Source organism: Falco peregrinus, chromosome 6 (genome assembly GCF_023634155.1).
Source record: "Falco peregrinus isolate bFalPer1 chromosome 6, bFalPer1.pri, whole genome shotgun sequence".
NCBI classification, from domain to species: domain Eukaryota; kingdom Metazoa; phylum Chordata; class Aves; order Falconiformes; family Falconidae; genus Falco; species Falco peregrinus.
This window is the reverse complement of record NC_073726.1, coordinates 21696841-21710651: the sequence shown is the minus strand read 5'-3', so window position 1 is coordinate 21710651 and position 13811 is coordinate 21696841. Positions and strand designations below refer to the sequence as shown.

General features: G+C 43.5%; 1 protein-coding gene across 2 annotated transcripts in view; it reads left to right on the top strand.

Annotated features, from left to right (window-relative positions):
• The window catches only part of PPP6R2 (protein phosphatase 6 regulatory subunit 2), a 106952-nt gene extending 97808 nt beyond the window's left edge, over window positions 1-9144 (top strand). For both annotated transcript variants that reach the window (XM_055808055.1, XM_055808056.1), the window contains 2 exons: window positions 7000-7155; window positions 8976-9144. In XM_055808055.1, the coding sequence (XP_055664030.1) occupies window positions 7000-7155; window positions 8976-9027 (208 nt within the window). In that variant the 3' untranslated portion in view covers window positions 9028-9144. The remainder of the gene's footprint in view (window positions 1-6999; window positions 7156-8975) is intronic.
• Window positions 9145-13811: the final 4667 nt, after the last annotated feature.

The window sequence follows — 13811 nt, the reverse complement described above, 5'->3', positions numbered from 1 at the left end:
ACGCAGCTTAGCATGTGCCTGCAGCCTCCGGAGACTAAGGGCTTTCAGAATTGTAAGCTGTGTGGTATTTTAAAATAGTTCTAACTGTAAGATGTACTGACTTAACTTACTATTTTAATAATTGACAATGCCATTTTAACAAACTTTGGAAAGTCTTCTGCCTCTTCCATAAGCAGGAGAGTACGCATTGCATTTATCTCGCAGTACGTGCTATCAGGCTGTATTTTTTTGCCAGGAAAATGTAGTAATATTCAAGCTGTTAATGAGTGATCCGAGAGGTGTAGTCCATGCCAGTATTGACTGGCCAAGTATTCTCGAAGCTGTTCAGAGCAAGTGCAAGCTGTGAAGGTCTCAGAAATTTCTGCAAGGCTTTGCTGAAGTTGTAGAGGCAATCAATGAATGAGAGAGGTGAAATGTGAGGGCTCTGAAGCAGTGTGAGCCTGGTCAGCTCCACGCTGCTCATGTTTATCAGTCTGTAGGTAGCAGAATAAACAGTATGAGACTTGCATTCAATGGAGAAAGCAGAATAATGGATGCAAAAGTGTATACTTTTTGTGGGAAATTACTTGCACTTCCATGTCTGTATGCTTCACTTTTAATTGTATGATAGTAACCGAACCTAAGCTTTTGCATTTCTTCTTTCTGATTTTCAAAAGATATCTGAAGTATTTTGAAGCTGAATTGTTCTAATAAGGTTTCTGAGCAGCTTCTTAAAAGATGAGCTGCTCTTAAAAAAAATAATCCAGCTTTTGCTGTGTATGGTGATAGTGGACATGGAACGTTGTAACTTTGGATTTCTTTTTCAGTTTATTAACTTCACCTGAAATGCTTTTTTCCTTTATTTTTTTTAAAAATGTATTTAATGGTTAAATAGGTTTACTGTCCCCCTCTCCTTAGTGCCTCCTCACCTGACTAGCTTGGATAAGCAACTGAAAAAGAAAGTTTAGAGGGGAGGCTGGAATCCATCTGAGCAATAGTGCTTGCTGTCTGTTAAAAAATGTATTTCTTCTGTGGCTGTGTGATACCAACTCTCATCTAGTACATTTGTCACTTCTGGAGGCAGACGCTGTAGGTGCTGCAGCGGTTTCCTTAGAACTGAGGTGAAAACGAGACAGTGCTAGCGATTTCTTCATTTTGCAGAGATTTCTGCAATTTCTGTGTTACAGTGTTAAACCACTGTAAAAGTCTCCTCTTGTTTCTGATCATACACTGTTCCAGGGTGAAAGCACTTAACTGGCATTCTAACAGCAGTGACAACCCTAAATTGCTGAAATAGCTCAGAAATAGCAGCTGGCAGTGGTTTGTCCCATTGCTCTGGGCATGGGGGCTGGGGGGGCAGGGGCTCCACACTGCACGGGGGTCCCAGGGGCCAGGCTGGCGCTTGTGCAGGGCGGCTGTTGGCATTGGCCATCACTGAGCAAGGGGTTTCAGTGCAGGCAGCTGCTTGCACTCAGAAGAGAAAGTAATCCTCCAGTTTCCCCAGCTGAATGGAGTGACGTTGTCACAGTGGATGTTTTGAGCTCTCCCATTTTGGGATATGTTTTTTCTTTTCTGTGCCTGCCGACTGTTTGTCTTGCATGACGTCATGTTCGGATTCACCGTTGCATGTGACGAGCATGGAACATCAGCACAAGAAATGGTTCTCTTGCTTCTGTCTCCTTTCTCTGCCTAACTGCAGGGAGTCAAACAGATGATGAGGGGAAATGAGCATGCTGTGGGAAGTGGGGCACGGAGCATGACACCACTGTTTTTGTAAAATTTGGCTGCATATCCATGTACATTTATTCAGAAAGAAACATAGAAGTGACAAATCTGAGGTCCCATTTCACCAGAAAACCCTTCCAATCTAAGGTGAACACTTAGTGCAGTAATTGGCATAGATGGGATCTTCTAAGCTGACCTAATTGTTGGCCTTTTTAATGCAGGTTGTTTGTAAATTTGGAAGCCGTGTTGTGGCTTGGTCTAATAAACAGCCAACACGTGATTTTCCAGCGTGTTGAGAAGTATGTATGTAGCATGGCTGCCCTTGCATCTCTTGCTTTGTCTTTTGGTTGGTTGTTGCAGAGCCTGGTGTTTAAGAACTTGCATGTGGGCTCAGCATGAGACGTGTTTAGGTTTCGCTTTTCATACATGTCTTGCTTCTTTGTTAATAGTACCGCTGTCTTTCCTAGTGTGTCTTCATCATGTTTTATTGTCTATGATACTAATTGTTTACCAAAGAGACTAGAGGATATCTAAAGTGTATCCCAGGAGCCACAGTAGTGAGCTTCAGAGGTGGGTAGAATTGAACTCCAAGGCTGTTTCACTCAGTATCAAATCCTTCTTTCCCAAAATACCTAAAGCTCTTTGATCATTTGGGACTACAGCCTGAATTCTTTATAGACCTTTTGGCAATGAGATGTAGATCAGCATTGCACTTACAGTCAGGAAGAGCCACATTAGGTACTGTAGCACGTGGATTTCCATCTGGCGCTGCAAGTCAGCTTGGCTTATTTGAACCAGCAGCAAAGCTGTTACAGCTTAACTTCTCTTGCTAGATCCAAGAGGCTCTCAGTAAACAGACCAGTGGAAAGACAGGGTGAGAGTGTGGTGTGTTTGGCAGCAGTGCTGTCGAAATGAGTGTTAAACAGAAGTTTGTGTGGTGAAACCGGGCAAGAGAGGTGTTCAGAAAAATTGCAGCATTGAAGTATTTGCCTCTATAAAGCTGGTGGAAATCTACAGGAAGAACTGAATTGTTATCAAAAATCGAGATCCTGATGTTTTCATCTTCATAAATAGAACAGCATATCACTTTATTTTAACTGGGTATCAGTTTTGATTTAGAATGGTTTTATGACAGCTTCAGTTATGATGAAGTGTGAACTGTGTTGAGTCCTGTTTTTTCTAAGAAGAAATTGCGCTTAAAGGAACACAGTTGTGTTGTCAGCTTTAGGAGGCTTTGCATTTGCAGGATTTGGGCATTAGAGCAAAAAAGAATGAACAACCATTTTGTAGCACCTAAGGTCTGGAATGAGGATATATAATGCTTCTTGTTTACATGTATTATATTACATGTAGTAAAAGCTGAGAACTCTGTGCTATCTTTGTAGTGGATTTTTCTCTTAAGAAGTTTATGGAGTCAAAATATATGCATTGAGAGTGCTGCAGGTTTGCAGTAGTTTGTGAAAAGCAAATCTCTGCAAAACATTCACAAGTGCAGGATGACCAAGTCCCACACCCTGTGCGGGCTCATCCCAGTTGGGCTTCCAGCAGGAGGTGAAACCTTCCCCCATGGCAGCTAGAAGCCAAAGTTCATTTTCTGAAGTCCCTTGTCTAAAACAGTGTGTGTGCATTTAGGAAGGGTCACTGAAAGTCATCTTGAAACCAGATGTGATACTGTCACAGCTTTCCATCTCTTCTCGTTGTTGGTGTAAACAGAAGACGTGTTCACATTTCCCGGTGGTGAGGCAGTATACATGTACGTGTGCATCTATTTTGCACAGGCATCAGTGACTTTGACCAGACTGTTTCAGTAACCTTCCTTGTCTAATACGTGTACACATCAGTTAACATAAAATAAAGCTTTGGAAGAAGCAGCATTTAAAATACTTCTTAGCTTAAAATTATTATTGTAATTTATTGCATAATTATTCTAAGTGAAATCAGAGTGCTTGGCAGTACACATCACCCAGAGGAGATGTGATTGTACCTGCCTCAAGGAATTTGCTGCTTTAGAAGACAAACCATAGATGATGTTTTAAGATATGAAATGCATCAGGATGAGTAAACGAGAATAACTGACTTGTTTCCCATTCACCATCTTTACGATCCCTTGCCATGCCTCAAAGCAGTCTGTGAAATGTCATTGGAGGTTATTCCTCAGTTCATCACCCTCAAGTGACTGTAACCAAACCCCAGCAAATTTCACATTCTGAAGGTGGCTGCTGCAGGAGGTATTCCTTGCCAGGGTCTGTAATAGCACACAGGTATTCACACCTCTGGAGATTCCCAGCCGATTCATTGCTTGCTTGCTTCACTTTGCAAGACCCTAGGCAATAGTCCACTGCTGCAACAAAGTTTCTTTAGACCCCAAGATGATCTCCTTAAAGCTCTTCTGCAGAAGCCCTGTTGTATGAAGGTCAAGACCCTCCTGCCCAGAATGCTTTGAGCTCAGCTGTGTTACATCTACAGTGAAGCAAACTTGGTCAGCTCTGTTAAGCTTGATGTTCACTGAGCACCCAGGTGAGGAAACCACCACCAGACTCTGTGCCGGGGCTGTCTGGAAGCACCCAACCAGTGGTTAGGAGGAGGCATCTCCCAACTTATTTTACGCAAACTATGTTTGAACCTTCTAGAGGTGAAGATGGCTGGGCCTGGTAATGCGGGTCATACCTTCTAGTCTTATTTTCTGACAAGACTGAAGAGTATGGACATTCAGCTTCTGCACTGGAGGTGGTTGGATAACTCAGCCAAGCATAGCAGTGCTGGCGAAAAGAGAGGAGTCTCTGTTACAAGTTACCTCCAGAGTAGTATTTACAAATTTGGTGGTTAAGTTGCAGAATTTGGCTACGATGTTGAATTTGATGAACATAAAGGAAACTTGTCTGGCCACTCATGTCGGAGAGCCCAGCGGGCATGACTGTAGGTGGCATTCACAAGTTGGTTGTGCTGAGTGCTTGTCCATTTTGAAAAAAAGACACAGTTTTGGACAGACTTATGCTTGCTGTTGGGAAAATTTGTACAAGTGGCTTTGAGTTGGAGCTTAACAATTCCTAATTTTTTCTGAAGTGGGAAGTATTAGAGATCTGTTTGCAGAGCTTAACTAAGGAGAGTCTACAGTAGATATAGAACTAGATGGTCTTTAAGGTCCCTTCCTACCCAAGCCATGCTATGATTCTGTGCTAACTCTTCTTCCTTAGCATGCCTTAACCAACCTCACAAGAGGACAGTTAGATTCTTTGCAGGTAATGTGCTCTCTGTGCCTGCTTTCAGCCCCGTCAGGGTTTGGAACATGTACCCAGGTTGTTCGGTGCTGGGGAAGTGGACCATTTGATGGACTGCACTGGCAGCAGAGTCATACCAGACTGGTGTTTAAGGGATGCAACTAGCTGCTAAAAATAAGCTGGTCAGAGGAATATAATGCAAAATATTTGTGGGTACTAGAGTTTATTTTAGGCTAGAATTAGACACTGTTAGTAACCCTCCTGCCTGTGCCATAGTATTCTGTGTTCCCCATGAACTCCCTGTTTTGTTTTTACCCAGTTAGTCTGGCCCGTAAGTGTCCTTCTGCAGAGGTTTGCCTGTCCAGCTTTGCTTTTCCATGAGCCTGTTGAAGAGAGAGAAATTTCCCTGCCCTGTTAGTGGTCAGAGAGCCTCAGGACTTCATAGCATCGGAATCCTTGTGTCATGGAAATTTTTGTGTTGAATTTAAGAAGTTTATCTTTGAGCAATTTAAATCTCATGAGCTCCAGCTTCTTGTGTGGAAAGTAATTTTCTAATGACATTTCTGGCAACTTGGCTCAGTCCTCTGCTGTCTCATCTATCCCCTGCAGTTTCTCTAAGGTATATTTTTGTACTTGCGGTATTTCTTTTTAAGAGCGTGTTAGCCCTTTAGGAAGATAAATGTTTTGATCTCCTTATTCCTCATTTTTTATGTCTTTTTTTTTTCAAGAGCACACAGAAAAGTGGCTACAGAAATAGAACCTTGATCTCAAAATCTCTGTCACATGTCTTAATTACCAGACTGTGATTATATGTATGCATTATAAACTCCCCTGGCAGCTGGTGGCAGGCTTCCAGCTCAAGTCATCTACTGAGTTTTCCTTCCATTTTTGTAGGCTTGCTCTCTGAAAGAAGGAGAAGAAATCATTCTCAAAACTAGGACTGAGTTAAAACTGTGAGGAAGATCATTCACATGCAAACTCGTCTCTGCCTTGGAAGGCAAAAAATAGATACGTTTGCAGAAATCATTTCTCCAGTTAGAAATATGGGTCTTTTAAATACAAATGTAGATTTGGATGTTTTGTGCTAGCAGGTTTTTTCCTTTTTCAGGAATTGAGCTTCTGTTTTGTTGTAGGGATACGTGATTGGAAATGTTATCCCTCAGGTGTGGTAATCTTGTCACCTGATGTGTTACTGAAAGCAAGTTAATTTAACTGTGTTTGGCTTCTGAAGATAACCACTCATGAACATCCAATCAGCTCTTTTTGTCTTCCTCGGGATTTTAGGTTCTGTACTTAAAGTCTTTCCTAGGTGCACATGGAAGTATGAGGTGCCACTCGGGAAAAAAGCCTGTAGAGCAGAGAGCAGCGTGGGTGCCTGTATTAGATCAGAAACACACTTGCTGAAATCAGCGGCTTAAGGAGCAGTGGGCTTGGAAATGTGCTTGGTGGTGTTGGGTAATGGAGGGCAATTCCAGGGGAGGTGAACTCCTGTAGGCTGCCTTTCCCACCAAAGGCTGCACTGGAGGATCTTCTGGGGTCCCATCCAGCCCAGGCTGTTCTGTGGTCCTGCGCCAGGGGTACTGCCAGTCTCCAGTTACTGCCAAGGCAAGCAGTCTGCTTTTGGGTTGTTGCTCCCAGTGGTACTGCTGACTTTCTGGACCCTCTTTAACTTGCAGAGTCTTGGCTGAACATACTTCACGTTTGCATCCTTCCGGTGCTTGTTTTCTGTGTTTGTAGGAGAGCACACCAGCCGAGGTAGTGGCGGAGGGCTGTAAAACATCTGGTTTGCAGACAGTGGGGCTATGAGGGAACTCTTAGGCCAGATTTGCTGCAGGAAGTGGGAGTGCCTTTCTTGAGGAGCTGTTCTCATGCATATTTGATGTCTTGTTGATTTTTAGGAAACATAGCCTCCAGGACGTGTATGTTGCTTTTTAATTCGTTTATTTTCAGTCCTTATTTCTTTACGGGATTTTTGTGGCCTGTGCTAGGAGAGGAAGGGGAATATTGTATTTTCTCTGTCGGGATTTAAACCCCATTAATTGACATTTTAATGTGAACTTGAATTCTCCCCACACAGTGATGCAGACTGCATGGTTATTGATAAGCTGGCCATCACTGACATTGCAACAACAAAAGCATCCAAACCCCTGAACAACATGGCCCAGCACTCAGAGGAGCACCAGAACACCGCCGCTGTTGTCACAGCTGTCACAGAAACAGCCACAAAAGACAGGTGAGATGGTCAAAACCCTCCTTTACCAGCCTGTGACAGGGAATCTGTTTTTACCATGTCACTGAATGTGGTTATTCTACCAATAGTGAATAGTCCAAGTTACACAAGTAGTACATCTGGAGTGTCTTGAAGAGTGTTGCACTGCAGGTAGAGTAGAGCTATTACTGTGTTATATTGCACATGTCTTTCAGTTTCCCAAAAGTGCTGTCAAATCATCTCTTTTATTAAAACATCAGACTTCTCATTTCTTACTTATGCATAACAAATACTCAGATAGTATGTGTTTCTGTGTTCAGGTGAACGTACAGACAGTTACAGTAAAATGTTATGAGGAAATGTGGGAATGTGTTTTGATAACTGAAACTAGAAGTAATCTCAAGGAGAAATACTCATAGTTCTTTGCAAATGTGACAGTTTAAGTCTTTTTAAATTCAGAAAACAATCCTTCTGCATATCTAGTTCTGTTACCTCCATAGTTCTGCTCTGGCTCTAGAGAGGCATGTATCAATAACGAGGTGCTTCTGCTGTTTTGCTCAGACAACCTCTCTTGAGTGTCTCAATCCTTCTGGAGCACGTTTGCTATTAGATTGAGTCTCAGATGATGGTGCTTAGCTGAAGCCGGATATCTGGACCATCCTACAAAATTTCTTCTGTTAGGTACTTTTGGTGAGAGGAAGAAGTTCTAATGAGCACTTTGAGCTTCATGCCACCAGTCCACTCAACTGCACTATATAAACATCTGTCCTGGTTGTCAGCACTACTGCTTCTTGTATAGAATCATAGAAACATAGAACAGTTTGAGTTGGAAGGGACCTTAAAGACCATCTAGTTCCAACGCCACTGCTGTGGACGGGGACACCTTCCAGTAGACCAGGTTGCTCCAAGCCCCATCCAACGTGGCCTTGAATGCTTCCAGGGATGGGGCAGCCACAGCTTCTCCAGGCAACCTGTGCCAATGCCTCACCAGCCTCACAGTAAAGAAATTCTTCCTAATATCTAGTCTAAATCTACCATCTTTCAGCTTAAAGCCATTCACCCTTGTCCTGTCATCACCTCTTGCTGTATTTCCCCAGTACAGCTACTGCCTAGCATTTGACCCCACAATTTACAACCAGTCTCACACAAACTCTAGTGCTAGTGCAACTTGTACTGAAGCAGAGTATCCCACCGGATCATTGTTCTCACCACCACACACCGGGTACTGTCAGGGCCCTGAATGCCTTGAGGCAAGAGAAGCTGCACTGGGACCCAAGGGTGACTGCGAACTCGGGGGCAGAAACCCTGCAGACAAGGTGCCCAGTCCCATGGGACCACATCCAGTGATAGTAATTCATGTCCTTGTCCTGGGACAAGCCAGAGTCAAGTCAGCAGGTCTGCAGCAGCAGGGTGTAAAGCTGTGCGTATGACATAGCTCTGGCAAAGACCTAAACCCAGCGCCCAGGCTGGTGGTGGAGGGTGCCTGGAGGGGAAGAACCTAGATGAGCCTGATCAGGTCAGAGCCTTCTGGTGGACTTGGAACCCTGACAGTCATGTTCCAAACTTCTGCTTCAATAAAGTAATGAATGTTGTGTAATTAGCAGTCAAAGCAGACTTCTCAGTTTCTGTTTTGAATTTTAAATGTAGTATTCTGTAACAGAAATGGAGGAGGTTCTCATTAGGAAGATATTAACATTTTAGCAGGCAGGAGAAACAAAAATAGAGGAAGGATGGCTCAAGTATTACCAAAGAGAAAAGTTTCCAACCAGGTTGAAAGTAAGCTTTAGGAGTGCATATGTTCCAGTAGTTGTATTTCTCTAATACTGCTCTTTCGTTTTCTCTAGGAAAGAAGAAGTCTTGCCCTGTGCTGAAGCCACATTAAATGGCCCTGCTTGATGAAACAGATGCAATGGGACGTGTGTGATCCAGGCCAGGCTGCTACCTGGTGATGCAATTTGTCAATTTTTTTTTTCATTTTAATTTTATTTTTTAATAAATGCTGCATTGATGAGAGAGCTGGCATTCAGGACCAGACACACAGTTTCAACACCAACAATCTGTTCTGAAAGACACTTGCATTGTCTAAATGTAGCATTGATCAGTTAGTCATCACAGGAATGATGGGGTTCTTCCCAAGCAAGCCTTCTGCCTAATTTTAGTTCCTTGTCCCCTTCCCTCTCTCCCTTGTTTTTGTTTTGTATTTGGGGTTCAGTCCTATTTTCTTAGTGTTATTGCACACAGTATTCAGCTTCTCTTCAGAAAGGTAGCAGGTCTAACGCTGGGACTTGGACAGTGCACAAGAGTCCCGCAGTCGTGTGACCAAAGTTCCTGATGGAGCTGTCTTTGGGCAGCATTTGCACCGCTTTTGTATAGCAATAAAGCCTTATCAGAAACATTTCATAGGAGGAAAAGATGCAAACACTTTAAATGGGATGAAGCAGGGAGGGATTTTATTTTACATTTTTTTTGGGGTGGGAGGGAAGTCATTGACATTGTCCCAAGCCAGAGGCCAAGTAGCTAACTTGCTGTAATGCTGAACTGTCTTGAGAAATGGGACGTCTCTGCATTCCAGTGAATTGCTCAGTGCTCTCTCCTCTGGAGACGTGACAGTTCACTGCAGGATCTTGGGTCGGTTAGCAATTGGTCTCCTCTGTCGGAGCCATCAAAACTCAACTTCCCGGATGTCATCCTCCGTTGGCTGGAGAGTATGCAAAGAAGGTAGCATGTTGTTTGCCAGCTAAGAGGATAATGATCCACTGGACTGCTGCCATGCAGGAGCGAGAGCAGATATGGCACAAACAGGTTATCAGGTGTTTGCTGGCATTTTGGAGACTAATGTATTTTCAAATTATTATGGAAATCCTTTTCTGTTTGTTTTGTTCTGTTTTTAAAGTTTTTAATGGATGCAGGAACAGCAACACTTTTGCACTTTGTACCTAGTTGACAACATTGGAGAGTGACATGGCCCCAGCACAGGACTCCTGCTGTTACTCCCCAGGTAGTTGGTCATGGAGAAGTTTGGGGCAGGGGGACACACATACCGCTGCCTCGGGATGGTAGAGTAAAACAGTATGGAGAAATGGACTGCGTTCCAAACTGCCTGGGAGCAAGGTCAGTTGAAGGTGTGTACTTGACTCTGGAACACAGAATCTTCTGCGTAGGCTGAAGGACCTACTCATGTAAAGACTGTACCAGTTTCAGACACAGGTCTGTACTGAGTGGTGCTGGCCTCTGCATTGAGCTTGTTCCCAGACTGGACTTGTGCACATAGATCATACGGGTGTAGATGTTGGGCCACTTGCAGAAGCAGGCTTGGGCTGGTAACAGCAGATTGCCACGACCAGTGCTCCAGTGCTTATTCTCTACCCCTGTAGTCTAGATACAGAGCTGGGCCTGCTTTTGTGTGTAAGCTGTATGCTGAAATCCACCTGTCAAATGTTAAATGCCGCTTATTTTATTAGTCCGAGACCTAAGCTGGAAAATCATTCACTTTGGAATAAAAGCATGAAGCTTGACACATAGGTAGCCAAATAGCTTATTTTCAGATATATTCTCACTTGTGCATAACGAGGGACTTTACCCTGTGAGTATGAAAAAGTACCTCACACAGATCTGTTGTTATGAGCAAAGGCATCCTAGCCGGACTTCAGTCTTTTTAAAAAATACTTTATTTTTAACTGTGATATGTATGTAGTGCATATGAAATTTTCTTAACTGTATTGAGAGGTGGGGGCGGGGGGGGGGGGAGTGAGATGAACAAAATGTTTTCACTGTTAAGAGTCAGTCTGTTCTGCTGGATCAGTATCCGACGGTGACGTACCCGCAGCACGAGGTTATCCTTGTGTGCCCAAAGATAACGTATTTTAATTTTTGCTCTTAGGGAAAATCGAGGATTTGCTTTGCTGGAATACCAGGTATGGAGGTTGCAGTGCAGGAAGCAGGCTGAGATTACTGTTTGCATCATGGAAGTGTGTGTGCTAGGGTTGTGGGCCGCTTGTATGCTGCTGACATAGCTGTGATTTCTCTCAGCTGCAGTTACTTGGTAAGCAGGTGCTTTCATGGCACAGTACTGTTGTTCTGGAAGTCTTCTCACTGCTTGTAATTTAAAATAAATAATTTAAAGTTACATTGTGCTGGGAGGAAAAAAAAAACACCTCACTTTCTGCTTTGGTTACCCTGCTTGCTGTTTGGAGATCAATCCCATTCTTAGCCAGGATTATCAGAAATGATTAGTGGTTTTGAGTTCCTAATTGGAGACACATTAAAGTCTTAATTTTCAGAGGATTGGTGCTAGAGTTTTTCTGAAAATCAGGTTCTCTTCGGGCATTCTTTAAACACACAAAAATGATACTATGAAAACTGAAAAATCATTTGTCTTAACACAGTATCAGTGCAGCTTATTCCAGCAGCTGGTTGAAGACCATGACTGGACTTCGGTCCCATTAAATACCAGGTGATGACAATAGTTCTCTTCCAGTCTTCTCATTCACGGTTCCTTGACTGGTGCTTGCAGGTTCCACCATGCTACAATTATGACCAAGTCCATTTAGGATCAAGATTAAGGGGAAATGTCTGTAGCAGGCACAATTTGATCATCCTTCTGGCTTGATACATTTTCAGCCACCTTGTGAAACAGATAAATGATCTTTGCTTTAGGTTACGTCATGGACAGGGGTCACTTTGCATCACCTCAAAGCTGTGCAGGCTGATGTTGCAAGAATACTGATTAGCTGTACCCACCTGATCTGTTCATGATGCTTTCGTTTGGAAAGCAGCAACCTCCACCTGAAAAGTGATACAGAACAGCTGGCAGCAATATGTCCTAAAACGTTTCAGAGAGATATGCAAGGTCATGTCTGTCTGTGCCTTCTGTTGCAGATTCTGAACTTGTCGTTCGTTAGCTTTTGACTTTTGAGTCCATAAATTTAAATGAAAGCTTTAATAATCTATTTAAACATATCCAGTAAGCAGATCTAAAACCACGTTGTAGTTACTGGGGGACTCATTATCTTAGTTTATTAATTGGATTACTTGTGTCCAGTTACTTTTGTGATAAGATGTTTTACTGGTAGTTAACTACATTGGTAGAAATGCACAAGCTCTCTTGCTTTTGTGACAGTGAATGATTCCTCCACGTTTGGGATTTAAGCTCTGAATTGTACCTCATCGCTCCCATAGGATTGTCCTTCACAAGCAGCCAACAAGCTGATCTAGAAAAAGTTCCTTATGCATGGTACGTTGGAGTTTGCAGTTCTGAGAGATCCAGGGTCAGATGATGGTTTCCTTGCCTGGCTGAAATGACTTTTATAGGTAAAGTGTGCATAAATTTCTTTCTCGTAAGTCTGAGCTTCCCATCTACCTGGAGTCACAGTGGATATGTAGAGAGGCTGGAGGGCCCTGCTGCCTGTAATCTGTGGCCTCCCTCGGTCCCCATTGCTGTCTGAGCTTCCTTCCTTGCCATCCCAGACTGCTGCCCGACGCTCTGCAGGGCAGCTGCGCTCTGTCACCGCTTCCCATTTTCGGGTGACTGTAAGGCAGAGCACGCAGTGACTTGATGGAGCCCTTTCCGCCGGTCAGGCTGTGCCTCGGGCGGTGCCAGCACTGTGTCTTCATGACAGTTGTTCACAGTGGCATCTCGGGGCACACTGGCTGCTGGAGAGCTGCGTTACCTTCTCGCCAAGTAAGCCATGTGCTCTAGGGAAGGCCTGCTACACTGGGCGGGGGGAGTGGGATTTGTCTACTGAAAATGGATTTATTTTAACCCAGCTGTACCCTTTAAAAAAACCCTCGGCTTGCTTAGGTACTTGGTCAGAAAGCAATGAAGACTAAACTGAAGTTATATTCAGCACTGTCCTTCCTCATTTATATGCAGTATTTTGAATCTGTCCATATCAATATGGTATGTATAATTTTAGGTTTGATTATGTATACTGATGAGTGTGTATATAGATATATATTTGCAATATGTATTATTCCATGTATATTTATACACACACAGTTGGATATTGTGAGAAACCTAGTGAAGCAGATGCTCAGAGCACAATGAGCCTAACTTTTGTATCTATGTACAGCTCCATGATCAATAGCAAGCCATCGACAGACATTTCGTTGTACAAGACCAAAACCAGCAAGGCATACCTTACCAGGGGGAAATGGCTGTGCTGGAACATTCTAGTTCAATGATTTTACCCAGCTGGGCATTGATGTGGTGGATTATAAGAGAGCAGCAGCTTGTCCGGTCATCCCGCTGTTGTTGCTGGCATCCCTGCTGCTGCAGAGCCATGCCCACGTGCTGTCACTCCGGCAGAGGAGGGGGCCTTTTCTGCACAATTAGCAGTTAAAAAGTGATCAGTCATTGGCTGACCCTAAATAATTCTTGAATCATAGCACATTTGTCTCTGGCTGGTTGGATTGTGGGAAAAATGCATTCCTTTGGATGATACGGCTGTTCAGGAGTCCTGCCATCATCTCATCAGATGACTGTTTCCAGATGTCCAAACTCCTGTGTTCAGTACCTGGGTATTAAACTGGGGTTGGAGCACAGCTGTAGGGCTTGCAATCAGAAAACCCCTATCCTGCAGAAAGATCAAGTGTAACTAGTTTGGAGCCGTGAAGATGCGATCTGATAGCAGATAAAAACTCAAGTGGTTTGGATTAATTTATTTTTGTTGCTTACTGGG